This window comes from Dermacentor albipictus, chromosome 3 (genome assembly GCF_038994185.2).
Source record: "Dermacentor albipictus isolate Rhodes 1998 colony chromosome 3, USDA_Dalb.pri_finalv2, whole genome shotgun sequence".
NCBI lineage: Eukaryota > Metazoa > Arthropoda > Arachnida > Ixodida > Ixodidae > Dermacentor > Dermacentor albipictus.
Genome location: NC_091823.1, coordinates 18,023,365 through 18,038,053, shown reverse-complemented (window position 1 = coordinate 18,038,053; position 14,689 = coordinate 18,023,365). Strand labels below are relative to the sequence as shown.

Here is a 14,689-nt window from a genome sequence, read left to right as displayed (position 1 = left end):
AAAGCAGTATATTCGCCGTGGCAGTAACCGTGCCCGCAGTCTATCCGCAACACACCTGTCGCACGTAAGTATTGCGGCTAGTCACTATAACGTCACCTCGCCAGGCTCCAGCAGCTCTCGCGGCTTTTGAAGTAGAATAAAGGAGGGTCAAACTCAAACATAATTACGAAAAACTGCCTATGTTCGTTATCATAGTAAATATTTGCCTTGTATTATCGATACGCTGCCAGATTTAGGCCTACTCTCAGGCTCTCGAATACCATGCAGTTTTATCGTATCAAACCATTGATCTTGTTTGGTTGATTAATAGATGCTCAGCACGAACACAAAGCAACTCACCGTTGTCCATTAAACCGTGGTACCGCGAGCTATTATTTACACTATGGTCACACGCGATGAGTGGAGCTGGGAGCTGCCCAGGTTGTCAAAAAGCACCGAATGAAATCGTCTGCAGTACGCGCACATCAAAGGTACGCGATGCAGACGACAGTGCATTAAGAAACTATTCGCACAGTGACACCGAGACATTTCATACTCTACGAGCTTTTAAACATCAAATAAATTAATTTGGAAGTAGTATAACCTCGAACTTTAATAGCTTAGAAAGTTGTGTGGTACGCCAAGAATATTGGTTTCCAAGTGCCACCGGTGCCACCACTTGGGTGTCTGTTGTTCATAACGATACGGGATTGGCGATAATCTACGGCAAGAATCTGTACTAATCAACTGGGTGAAGCGCTGTAGCATTCATTTAGGCAAAAGTATTATTCTCAATGAACAATTTTAGTTCAAGAACATTATCCTTTGCATTAACGAAATGGAAGAGTGTAAGAGGACAGAGCGAAAAGGGTACATGAGTCGAGAGCACAGCATCAGGCTTTGAATATGTATATTTAATTCCATCAGTTTTCTAAAAGATAAAAAAAAAGGATATCCTATCATGAATGAGTGATGACATACAGTTTCTGTACATGGTTAACAAGTAGGGAGGGTGCAAATGCATACACACTTCCTCAATATCTGTAGCATAAATTTCACAAATGAGCATCTCATAAAGACTAAGTATGACAATAAGGCAAGAAGTCTGCTATTGAGAATGTGTATGACAAAACAAGCCGAAAAAGTATAACAATGTGTATCCCCCTCCCCCCTGCTATTCTATAGAAAACAAGAAGTTTTTATCGTGCAGACATGCGCACAACCAAACTTGTTTCTTGGTTAGTCCACACTCGCACAACAGCACTGAAAGTTATAATTTTTGTACACTCTGGAAACAAATGAATAATCTGTGCGACTAGTGAGCTCATATCTCCTGTTATATACATAGGCTGCATGCCACAATGCCCCGTGTATCGTCAAACAGTCGCACCTTGTAGCAAAAAATAGTCACTCTGCATGCACACTAGGAACACCCACTCACTAGGGCACACCACACAAGATAAAACCTACAGCAAGGAAATGGCGTGATAATGGTGGAGAACTCGAGTAACATGTGATATGTTCTCAAGGTGGGCTGGCTCTTTCAATGAACTTGCACCAACTGTAATACATCCCTATTTTAGAGAATCAAGCTTCCACAATTCGAGGTCAAAGTTGGACAGGAAAAGTTTCCTTCAACTATGCAATAACGGCTCATAAAAAATCAACATTTAACATAAAAGGAAAATGACTTCTGCCTGCACCCACACTGCATTCATTAATCATGGGAGAGCTCAGTACAAATAAAAGAAGAACAAAAATGCCCTTTGAAACATTTAAAATGCTTATGCGCTTCCTATACGATTACATGATGAAATGACTTGTCTACTTTTGACATAACAGGATGTATCCATAATGTCTTTTAAAAACTGGAACCGAATCGCAAGAGACCCAAGCTCAGTGGTGCACAAAAACAACCATGAAGACATGTCGTAGTATGCATGTGCACCAAAATCACAATGTATGGCTTTTCTCCCTTCAACCCTGTCGCAAAAGAATTTTCAATACCAATTCAGAACATCAAAATTCACACTTGTAGCACACACAAATGAGGAGTTATGCTCTCAATCAACCACATTTTGCAACATCTTCACTTTTGCACGACATCACATTCAGTACATCCCCACAGTAGTGACAAGCACTCACTGATGTTGCAACATTTCTGCCTGCCTATCCTCTCAAAAACAACACGAAGATAATGCTGATGAGAAATGTGCCTAGGCACAAGTGTTTTTGATCACATCCACTTCCACTACTTGAAGACAGCTGACACATACTGAAAGAGAAAGTTGCACTGCATAGTCGGAACAAAACACAAAATTAAGCGAAAATTCAATAGGTAGTTTGGTAAACGCACCCGAGTACTCAAGTGCAAAGATTTAACAAATTGAATCCTGTCAGAAAAATCAAAACAAACCTAAATGCTCAGTGCTGGATCTCAGCAGAACTCGTCAGTGGCAGCCACCAGAAAACATTGTGCTCTATACTCTGTTTGACACATAACAGGCAATGCTGAGGAAGCTACACAGGTGGGGCATTTATGAAAGTGTCCTTGCACACATTTTGCAGCGTACTTGTTTTCAATCTGCAACGCTTTCAGTGGAATAACTTCTTCCTAAATTACAACTTGTGGATGTAAAGTTATATCAACTCGTGTACTGTTCGTGCATCTTTGTGCTGATGGTATGCGATGCAATGCTTTTGCTTGCAAACTCAAGCGGAGCAATGTGGCCACTGGTCACAGAAACGTGTCACTCTGCGGGCTTGGTGGCGAATAAGTTGAGATATACGATGCCTTCCATGTAATAATTTTGTTATATCTTGCGACATAAAAGTATGTGATTTCTGGTCACATGAAATAACATTATTCATACCTATGTCATTCTTTTGTATGTAGCGCACCATTTGCACACCAGTGTGAGCAGCAAGAGAAATCTCTCTAACCTTCGTAGCATTGCCTGCTATGTATGAAATGAAGCGCTTAGCACTTCTGGATAGCAAACGCAATCAACCATGGTGAGAGATTGTTCAAAATGACCAGAGGAACATACATATCTGCTCCAAATTTACCAGTGGAAGTCTGCTATTGAGCAACAAAGGCAGCTCTGAATCGACCAGTACATACCTTAAAGGGGTGCTGCAACAGCTTTAGAACATGACACATAAACCTGCTTAGTTTTTATGCAATAATGTCATGGACCCAAGTGCCTAACCTTAATCCTGCACTCACAGCAAGAGGCCTACAGCTTCATTCAAAATATCGCCTGCTATTTCCTTCAATTCTGTAAGTCCCATCCACATTTAGTGTATATTCCACATACTTATATACACAATAGCCACTGCCTGAATTCTTTTTGAATTCATGAATAAGCAGTGCATCTCGGGGGTAGAAAAGGGGAGAAATCTCATCACTGAGAGGGCGACCGGATAATCCAGTGGCCTGAGAACAGTGCCACTGTGCCTGAACTATGACCTCAAAAATCACGCGGTACGATGGAGTGTTGCAATGATAATACAGAAGCCATAGGAACACAATAGCTTCGCGTAGCGATTGCAGAGCATGCTGGGTATTTTCAATGCAAGCACAGCAGCACCCTCAAACGATCAAACGATCAAAAAAAGGGCAAGGCTTATTAAGAGGGTCAGCAGAACTCGAATGCCAATACCAAGTGGATTCAATAATTTTGTTGGAAAAGACTCACGAGGAGGTGCCCTTTAATAGTGGGCAAAGGTGTTGCAGGTCCCCTTTAAGATGCGCATGTCTACCTGAATTTTCAGTATCGTTTATGGAAGCTTCACTTCATTCATCAAAAATTTGCCTTTTCAACAATATTTTGTTGTGCAGGGAATTTGACATCCCTAAATATGATCAACAAAATATGAGACCAGATCTTAAATAATTCTTGTCATAATCTAGAAACTTGCCACCCCCTTTTTTTCTTTTTGTACCTGTGATGACGAGAGTAAGGGAGGGTGCTTCACATTAAAACCACATCAGTCACACCACTATATCTGAGCAAGAATTATTACCTCATTGAACAACTAAAAAAAGCAAACACTTCATAATCCTGCTGACTGCCAGAAAGTATGGTCTGTTCATTAATCTACCAATTGCTATCACATTAGCTAAATAGTGACTATCTTTAGCTGTAACTTGACAGAATCATTAAAACATTTATTTTGTCCCATCAAGCTTAATTGCAGTGCTGCATTTCTTAGAAGACTTTGCATTATTTCTTCTTGAAAGGTGATTACACTACAGAAAAAGAGTTGTTACATCTGTGCACAATTTCTTTCAACCACCTGCTTTCTCGGAATAAAGAAACTGTTTAAACTCAAGAGAATATAGTTTCTTTCCTACTTGTAAGCAAAGTGTTAAACCCAGAAGTGGCTTAGAAGCTTTAACAAGTGCAAGCAACTCCAGCAGACTGCGCACAATTCAAAAATTGGCAAGCACAGTAAATTGCTCCTATGCACTAAGGTCAACCTTTTAAGCCTACTCATCGTTCATTCAGGAAAACTCAACAGCACCCTGTAGTCTAACAGTTATCAGTAACTTGTCTCAGTTATGTGCTAACAACATACATTAATTACTGAATTTACTGTGTAATTATGCATGTTACATTTATGATAATGGCATCAGCATACCATTTGGCAAAAGTTCATTCAGTCTACTGAGCCCTAAATGGCCCAGCACGCGATTTCCAGCCTCTTAGACTGATGCATTTCTGGTATGGTTCCATAAAGTACTTTCTGGGTGCCATGCAAACTAAGTCAGTGCTGCAATACTAGTATGATGGGCTGGCAATGCTCTGCAAAATATTGTGCGAAGAGAATGGGTCTAACAAATTATGGTCAACTAGCCATATTAAAAACTGACAACTAAGTGGCCACCCATATTAGAGATGTGACCAAGGTTGCCAAAGTTGTTACCAAAAATTGCTACATACAAAAGGGTGCTGCAAATGGCTAGCTGCATATCTGATTGGGCCCAGGGCAGAATTGTTGGGCAATGACTAGCTGCTGATATGACACACAAATTAACTGTTTCATTCCTACCAGCAATCTTATGTTTCCATAAACCCATGTAATGAAACCATAAAAACACTATGTGTAGCAGCATACCAATCAACTGCAAACTGCACAGCAGTCACTAGCCAGCTCAGTCACGTAGACGAAAAACAGTTAAAATGTGCATGTTTCCTCGTGTGAAAAGTTGTGGCATCAAAAGGTCATGCATGTCAAATGCAAACATTATTTGGCACACAGTAGCCCACCTTGCAAACAATGTTGGCCTTCAGATCAATCTCATGAGTACCTATTTTCTTCTGCAAAGGTGCTTAAAACTGACAAAAAAGAAAAAAAAGAGAAAGAGAACCAGTCAAGCACAATCAGAAGTACTTAAAGCAGCTTAAAAGAGTGAAAAAAAAAATAGCTTGCAATGTCAATAGTCATGCCACAACCGACGGCACATAGTTTATTACTGCCTACCTCGCACCACTGTTAACTTTAGACATTTTTTCGTGTCAACGCAGACCATATGAAGGAGTCATGGAAGATGAACACTTGATTTGAAACAAGTTGATCCTCAACCACCAGCAAAGTTTAGACAAGGAGACCTTCACATCAAGTCGTCAAGCTCCACTTGTTCGCTCACTGTTTATCAACCAGGCCCTCACAAGGAGACCCTCAAAATGGGACCCTCACGTCAGGTCGTCAAGCTCCACTTGTTCACTCAGTGTTTATCAACCAGACACGTAGACAGGTAAAAACTCCAAGACAGTGCACATTCGAATGCTTTAAAGAAGCACATCACAGCAAAATAAATATGGGCACTTGTTAACCACCCAAGAATCACACGTCCAACAAATTTTGCCTTTGTTAGTGCATGGTAGGCACAACTAGTCCCCTTGAATCTGATTGCCCCCTCCCCCTTCCACCCCCCTTACTTCACTCTAAGCTTGAGCATTTGCAACTTCACAAAAAATTGAAGATGGCAAGATATGCATGTGGCAAAGTCCCACTGTTGTACATTGTGAGTGATGCCTTGGCAAGTAGTATCTGGTTCCCCTAATTGTGAACACTCTTGAAAAGTAGGAGGAACACACAATGACACATTTCTTGAAGTTCGCACCAATATAGTGACCAACATTCTACTATTAGGCACACATTAATAACAGTTCATGGCCTCTCAGGTGGCATCAGGTCTAACATGCAGCTCTTATCACCGTATTGCAGAAATTTTCAAGACATAAATAAGTTTTGGCGTGACCCATAGGCACATACCTGCACATAACTGTGCAATAAATAAAATACATGGCAAGTAGAGCATGAAATAATACAGCTAACATATACAAAAGCCAATACACCTCAGAGGAATCTATGATCCACCATTTTGTTATAATTGCAGTTTAGGTTCTGAAATGTTTTACGTACTGCCTACAATTTTTTCTTTTATTTCTGCCAATGTTACAGCAACCAGAAGGCAAGATGAACAGAAGGGACCAGCAAAAAGAAAGATTTGCATAATTTTGTGCATAAAAGCGACCGTTCCATCTAGATGCATACGCACTGGCCTCTCTACATGTAAAGGTAAGGGAAACTGAGGGAAAGAACAATACAAGAAAAATAAAGGCATGCATGCAGAAACCAAACATTATTATATCAACTGCACCATTCTTAGCATATTTAAAAAAGCTGGGCAGATCCTGCTTGACACCTCCGTGGAATGGCAATCCCCAGAAAACCGCAGCACATGACAATGCCCAGAATACTTGACTAGAATGTTGGCAGTTCTACTCGCATGATTGGAGCCAAGCCCGCAGTAAACTTGAACATGTCACCATGTGCAGTTTCAAAGTCAGCCCCTCCCTCACTCACTCACACATGCACGCACAAACCGCACAATGACCGAAATTGTAGTATGCAGTGCTGCCTCCATCTGCTCAGCAGTGAAGAATCCAAGACCACAAACGGTGAGGTCTATGACTGTCCATGCACAGTGGCGCCTGGCACCTGCAGTGTAGGAGAGTACTCGATAGGTGGTGCAGCAGACGGTCCTGAGTGGGGCGGCTTTGGGGCTGGGACACCAACGTTGCGAGACTTCCAAGGGGAGGCTTTTTCTTCTTCCAAATGGCAGCAAATGTGGAAAAACCTTCACAGGGATGCAGCGCTCGCACGCTCTCTCTACCACTTGTCTAATCAAGAGGTGTCTTTAAAGAGTTTTACAACACGCTCAAACTTTTCCAATGAGTTCTGAACAGTCTGCAGGGCAAGCTGCAGTTCCAGGCGCCGCTTCTGCTGGTTCTGCAGTAAAACAACAAAAGCAAGCAATAGTTGCCCATTTCAGGAAAGAACACCAAACACTTAAACTTTCTATAGCATATTGTAACACTGCCATCAATCAAGTCCATGTTGGTAATACTGGCACATAGAGGCCAAAAACGTGACATACGCTCCTAGAACAATGCTAACAATGCAACACACCTTAACAAAGACCTTGCACCACACATAGTGTCACAGGTATTGCTTATGACTTATGCATGTGCATCTAAAGCATTCTCACAGAGGAAAGCAAATGTGTGTTCTTGAGCAATAAATATTGAAGCGCCCTATAATTAATTTTGTATCTACCCTTTACATTACACCAAAACATGAAAGAAAAACCGCCAATATGAGAATGGTGCAGCATATATATATATATATATATATATATATATATATATATATATATATATATATATATATATATATATGGGCTTTTTTTTAGCCGCACCAAATTTTAAAAAGTTGCCTGTGGCAGATAGCACAATTCTAATTCTCGATCTAAAATACTTGATCAGGCAGCCATTACTTCTATGAGAAATCAAAATAATTAATTATTTTAATTACCTTTTTAGTTATTTACATTATGGCCACTATTTCAGTCTACGAATTATAGCCGTTGAGTTCGCAGGGCATATTTGCTTGGAATGAATTCTCAGGACTGCATCAGTTTCGAGATATGAATTTTCAAAGTGTCCGATGACTGGCGGTTACTTTTGTGCTTCAATGAATAAAGCAGCGCTTTTTTTTTAAAACTAAATGGAACACCAATGCATATCGTTGGACACTCTAAAAATTAATATCTCAAAACAGATGCAGTCCAGAGAACTTGTTCCAAGTGGATACGCCTTGCGAACTCACCGGCTATAAGTCATACATTGAAATAGTGGCCGCAATGTTAATCATTTTAAAAAGTTTACGTAATTACGTTAATTATTTACTAATTACGATTTACTAATTTAATTATTTACTTATTTGCTAACGCTGACGTTGCCTGACATCGGTTGTTTTGAATTGCCAAATGTCCCCATTAACTGAAAGCCAGTAAAAAATATTTCAGTTTCACTCGTAAACAAAATAATACTTCTGTTACGTTTTCGTTCTAATGAAAAATATTGTTTTGTTTCGTTTTTCATTTTTGTTTTCGTTCCATTCCGACACACTGGTGGAAGCAGCAAATGTGGCACTTTGGAGCAGTTTTAGAGCAGGAAGTGCCCATTTTGGAGCAGAAGATACACATTTTGGATCAGCTTGGTAAAGCTCAGCATGAGTGAAATACAGGCAAACCAAGAAACGTGTTCTACAGAAGCCTGCAAGGTGTAGCACAGTTCACCCACCTGATAAAGAAAATCCCATATGGGTTTCTCAGAAACCACTATTAATAATGTTACATATTGGGTGTGCTGACTAAATGTGGCAAGAAAGAAAAATAACCAAGGGCTTAACGCGAACAGCACCCACTGTATTTTGATTGGCTTTTGGTAATTCTAGTCAAGAGTTTCCTTTATTTGTGTGTGTTTTTTGTGCACGAAAAACTAATATTTAAGTTGAATTTGCTGTCATCTATTAATTTACTTACTCTATAAGGTCCCACTGCAAAGGTTGTGGAGGACATCTAGAAATGACCGATAATGGCATTTAAAGTAACCTAGGTCCCCTGCAATCATTTTTCCCTCCAACCCTCCCAAAAAAACAAAGCCCGCGCAATTAAAAAAGTTCTATGTGACAACACGTCCCCAAGCCAGTGGTATCAGCGGTATCAGACGTAAACATTGTCACCTAGTATTCATCATGTATATTATACATGTACGATTCTGATTTTGTGTGGTGCGGTCGTGCAGAAATTAGAGCATCCAGAGTCCAAACTTGGAGTGATGATTAGGTCGCCATTTAACATTTCTGGTCAAGAAGTTTCAGAAAAGCATGCAGGTCGTTTGTGCAGGTCTAACATCCTGGTAACCAGACGTGCTGCAAGTGTTAAGTCTATTTGAACATTACACCCATGGTGTTCCCCATTAATTGACGCAGGTTTATCAATAGGACTCACAAGTGGGCCCTAATATGTGCAACGAAACTGCTGAGCTACAGGCTGAACAGACTGTACGACTTATCCGTTCAGCCGAGAGCATGGCTTTCTTTCCCGACTGCCTCACATAAAGAGTGCCAGTTCAAATCATCTTTAGCTGGTCCGCATAGTACGTAAACGCATAGGACTTATATAAAACATTCATAATGCAATGTATAGCACAATATCATTTTCATTATCCCATTTTCATGTGCTACTACACACCCACACTAAAAAGGCGCAGACTCTGAAACGGATAACTTAGACGTGGATTCCAGGGCTAAACGCTAGCCAACAAACAGCTGTGTGGTTGCCATTGAACACGCACATCCTGCAAAATTCAGCGACTTCATTCAAAATTAGCATTCTGACACAGGTAAGTGCAGCTTGATGGTTTGGCACAACATGGCGCAATTGGCGCAGCACTTCCATCCCTGATACAGGCACAGTACAACCTGCGCAATGGTGTCGATGGCCCTGCATGGGCATGCACAGATTGCTCCTGCACTGTGCTAAAGTGTAATATCCCAAACAGACTGCTTACAGTTGCATTATTGCATTGTTAGATGACTTAATAACCATAGCACTCATACATTATTTGTCAAAATTCCTCCTTTGCATTTTATTCATGCAAATATAGCATGTTCACATCAAGATCTCTTCGCTTAACCATTGACTTGTCTACAGGGTTTGGGAAGTGGCAGCAAGCACGTCCTTTTCACTCCATGGCAGGCCACACTGGCACAAGCAGTATGCATCCACTGCTATGGATCACAGGCTGAACACCGAGATCTATTCCATCTCAGACTGAAACACAGCCAACAGAGGTCCCTCACCAGCACTGCGGTGCACAGTGGCCTACACATTCATCAATACTCATTAGACAGCTTTCCAATTGCAACAGGTCAAGTGCTACACTGTAGTAGCATTAGTCCTCATCTTTACCGCTACACAATGTTTTGTTCTTGTGTTATGATGGGCGAATGTAATGTGCAGTTATGCAATGTTTTAGAAGGCAGTGTTCTCCTTCAAGTAATTAATGCAGCACACAACTTTGGTTACCTAAGCTGCACTAATTCCATCCAAAGAGCCGAAGGTGCTATCAATGCACAAGCTGCAGAAAGTGACATCATGACTATTCTGGTGGCACTGATGTCATATTCAGTGCCATCAAGAAAATTTTCAACTAACTCTGCTGCCATGAATTTTTCGGAAAGACAAAATCAATATATGTGGCCTAGCTTTTCATAGTTACTTGGCAAAGATTACTGTTGAACATGGCAAACAGCGAAGCTCTTTCTACCTGCTCTGTGTGCCACCATACACCTTTGCTTATAACTATGCAGCTTGTCTAAATTAATGTCTGGCTCCATCTTCACAGAGCACACTGTATATACTTTGCTTTCCCTTTTTACAAAGTTACATTGAAATGTATGTGATTGCATACATGTGTGCATGATTCAGCTACACTTGCAAAATTAATTGCATGTAACTTAGTCTTCCTATGCACAACACCTCTATTGCAGGTGTACTCAGCAGTATTCCACTGTATTTGGCATAACTAATTCATGGCACATTTCACCCAATACACGAAATAAATCACCACTGCAAGTTTTGAGCAAGTAAATAAAACACGCAAGAGCAGATATTGCAAAACAGAAAAATGTACGGATCCCACGCGCTGTGGGAATAATTTGAAATGAAGCTTTCACTATTGTTTTTGAAAACACTGTTGTTGTTTAGCAATTATTTGCATGTATAGGGCACACAATTAAGTTGGCCACAAAGAAGAAGAAAAATGGGCAAGGATCCAATTGCACAATGGCAGCCATTTTCCTAAAGTCAGCTACGCGGCAATACATCCACGTTATGCGGTAAAGCATATGAACGCTACAAAGGCGGTTTTGTTATGTCCGATAGCACCTATTAGAGTGTCTGTTAGAATTGGGTAAATACCATAATCAGACATTGTGAACTACTGTTATTGCTTCAAACTCTTTCTAGGGCAGGCTTAAAAGAAAGGCTTTGCAACGGGTGATGACGTGTGTGTGTGTGACAACTTTTATATATCCTGCAACTGATGGCCTGGGTCTAGGCTGCGCCGGGGGCAGCAGAGAGACCCTGCCTCTCGGTAGCTTCCCGGGTTTGCTGGATGGCCCAAAGTTGGTCTTGAAGATCTGAGCTAGTCAGCGTGGCTCTAAACCGTGCCTCTAGGTCATCCAAGGGGTCTGCAATTCTCCTCTGAACTATTTCACAATCCCAGAGTATATGCTCTAGGGTGGCTCCTTTATCACATAATTTACATTTGGCATCAGGGTATAATCCCAGAAACATGCGGTTAAGATTAACTGTGTTTGTGTAAGTTCTGGTTTGAAGGCACCTCCAGTCAACCGCCTAAGACCTGTCCTATTTTGGGCTAGGAGGTAAATATATACACCTTGACTTCCTATAGAATTGAATTATGTGTGTTCAGTGCATTCACTGTCCTCTAAGCTCCATCGGGACAGACTGTGTCACTAAGAGGGTTGCTCTTGGGGTGACTATAGGGGTCCAGCGCTTGCGTCGCGACTGATCAAGTTTGAGTAATTCAGCGAAGACCAATTTTAGGATCAAAATAACAAAAGTTTGACTCCATAGAAATGCATGGGCGCTGGCTGGGACCTTTCGCTAGGATCAAAATAAAGGAAAAATTTAATTAGCCAAAGAATTAATTGAAGTCTACTGCACAATTGCTCACAAGAAGAAATTGCCCCGCCATCCCAGCCCTGCAAAAGTGGATATACAGCGAAGCTGTTGAAAACAACCACTACAACTGCTGAGGGGTTATGCAATGCTTTATTGCTTTAGAAAAATGGCAGTAATGGTAATTCTATGGTAATTCTGATAGCATGCCGCCACCAATAGCAGTGCTGCAACAACATTGAAATCAGTTGCTAGGCTGGCCCTTTTATATACGAAAGACTAGGGACATACTTCCCATGTCAAAAGCTGCCGTCACCACGGCAACTTGCGCAACACTAAATCTTTACCAGGAAACATATGCGGGGAGCGCTGTGTGCTCCGCAATGTTATCAGGATTGCTTTATCAATTATGTCGTTCAGATGACCGTTTTGTGCTTGTTCATTATTGAAATGTATGCTGTTCTGTATGGTGTATGTGCAATTCCAAGGAATGTATGCACTGTTCAATTCGATCCTTCAAGACTGCTTGAAGGATCTGCCTTACAGGGGTACGAGCCACTGCTCTTGGCCCTGCACTGCCACTAGGATTGGCCCACATTTTTGCTGACAGACGCAGACACGAAAAATGACGACGAACCAGAGGCCAACAGCTTCGCTGTGAAAGCTTCTATGGAAACTGAGCTGTGATTCTGTAATGTTGCATGAGTTTGCCATGTTTCCTTGTGTCCGGGGAGGACTGACTGTGGTAAGACCTCACACTGAAAGTTTTCGCTGTGCAGGAAAGCAAACTTGGCCATCCTGCAAAGGTTCCATTTCAGTGCATAATAAGGAAGACAAAGTTACTCAAATTACTGCAAGATTACATCACTGGCATCCTCCATATGCTTGCTGCATGGGGAACTAACATCAATCAGCAATAAGGAGAAAAAAAGCTGCTGCTGTCACAACTTACAGCAATGATCTCCGACAGCTGCTGCTTCTTCGCTTCTAGCTGCATGCGCTCGGCTTTTAATTCCAGGCTTCTTTTCAGCAGCTTCTGCTTTTCTTCTGCTTTGGCTGCATGAGACCGGAGGAGAACATCAAATTAAATGTGTCATCTTGTATAAGGTAACTGAACGGTCAGTAAAACGCAATGGGAATGTGACAAGCCCAATGTTGGTCCAATCGAAGTGATTGACACACATTTTTCGAGGAAATGTGTCCCACAAGACTCACATCTTTTTATTGCCGAATCAAATTATTTAGAATTACCTATTTTGATAAAACAAAAGCAAACATGTTTTAGGTGACACTAAAGCGAAATTTTTGTTTGTAATACGTGCAGTTTTAACATGACTCATTATTTAATACATGAATAATGTAGCATAGAATTTTTGATAGATGTAATAACATTCACAAAACTTATTTTTATGTTATAAATAAGTTTGACACAAAGGGCCCATATTTTGAAATTTCATTTCATTTTCCACTTTTATCGTATATGCCAGGCTGCGGGTGTGATCCCAGCAAATATGGCGGTGCAGCGGACTCCAAACCACGTCTGGCCCGATGGCGGAGGGTCATGAGAATGGAAAATGAAATGAATCATTAGAGAATACGGCCCCAGGACAAATGGCCAAAGCAAAAGCAAGGCATACCACGTGAGTGCCTGAAAGCAAACTCAGTGGTGCACGCACGTCAGAAAAACAAGGCACCTGAGAAGCTTGCAGCCAGCAAATTGTTAGATCAACAGAAAAAATTCTATCAGCTATCGCGAGCCTCGTAAAGAGAGATGCACATACAGCAGTATCAACAGTTGGCGCTCGCCTGTTAGCAAAGTAATTACATGCCTGCAGGAGAGCTATGCGGGCGAGCATCTTGCAGTAACACTTAGTGATAAGAAACGAGATAGAAATCACTTAGAGGCCTGTAACTCGAAGAGACGTGCGAAAATGTTGATTATAACTCGCGCAAGCACAGCAGTGAGCATGTCGCAATAAACTAGGCAAAGCAGGAATACTCCCCAACTACCCTGGCAACAATCTCCATAGAGCAAAGTGAAAAATCAGTTTTGGCAGAAGCTGGGGGTCAGCAGCACAGCAAGAATATTTTTTTAAAAGCCGTGGAAGGTTGCAGCAGCTGCAGAGCGATGCTAAGCGGTGCTTCATTCTGAAAAATGTGCCTTTTTACGAATGCTTGGTTGCTGCTGTACAAGTACGACCGTGACCCTTAAAGGTTTAATTACCACTTGCCACCCTTGCTCATTTCTGAACACTATTAGTGCCTTCTGAGCTTATTACAAGAGGTTAAGCAGCGAATTATGAAGTAAAATATGCACGCACAATTCCCAGAAAATATGGATTGGCAAAATACTGTAGACCACCTTTTCTCTGCTGCACTTCTTTGCTAACATCTCTGCTGAGATTTTAAATCTCTGGTGGATTGAACAGTTAGGGAACCTCAATTTTCTTCCGACTTGAAAAAATTATTTTATGCTTAATGACACTCTTTTCTCTCAAATTTCGCATCAGATTGCATTTTATGGTTAACATCTTCCAAAAATGCACTTGACATCATTGTTTACCTAAATTCGTCCAGATATTTTACCGCCCAATTGGCAGCAATATTAGCCCACATCTCTGCAGTAGCTAGCTTTTCCAG

At 41.2% G+C, this 14,689-nt stretch overlaps 2 protein-coding genes across 4 annotated transcripts in view; both read right to left on the bottom strand.

The window, feature by feature from the left end:
* LOC135896963 (F-box only protein 47-like) overlaps positions 1–447 on the bottom strand; it is a 38,958-nt gene extending 38,511 nt beyond the window's left edge. For 2 of the 3 annotated variants that reach the window (XM_065425514.2, XM_065425515.2), the window contains exon 1: positions 340–447. In XM_065425514.2, the coding sequence (XP_065281586.2) occupies positions 340–349 (10 nt within the window). In that variant the 5' untranslated portion in view covers positions 350–447. The remainder of the gene's footprint in view (positions 1–339) is intronic. The other variant, XM_065425516.2, reaches the window with a different exon arrangement.
* Positions 448–872: 425 nt separating this feature from the next.
* The window catches only part of LOC135896962 (PHD finger protein 21A-like), a 35,200-nt gene continuing 21,383 nt past the window's right edge, over positions 873–14,689 (bottom strand). The window contains exons 10-11 of the mRNA XM_065425513.2: positions 13,002–13,105; positions 873–7,284 (exon numbers count right to left, since the gene is read on the bottom strand). Coding sequence (XP_065281585.2) covers positions 7,180–7,284; positions 13,002–13,105 — 209 coding nt within the window. The 3' untranslated portion in view covers positions 873–7,179. The remainder of the gene's footprint in view (positions 7,285–13,001; positions 13,106–14,689) is intronic.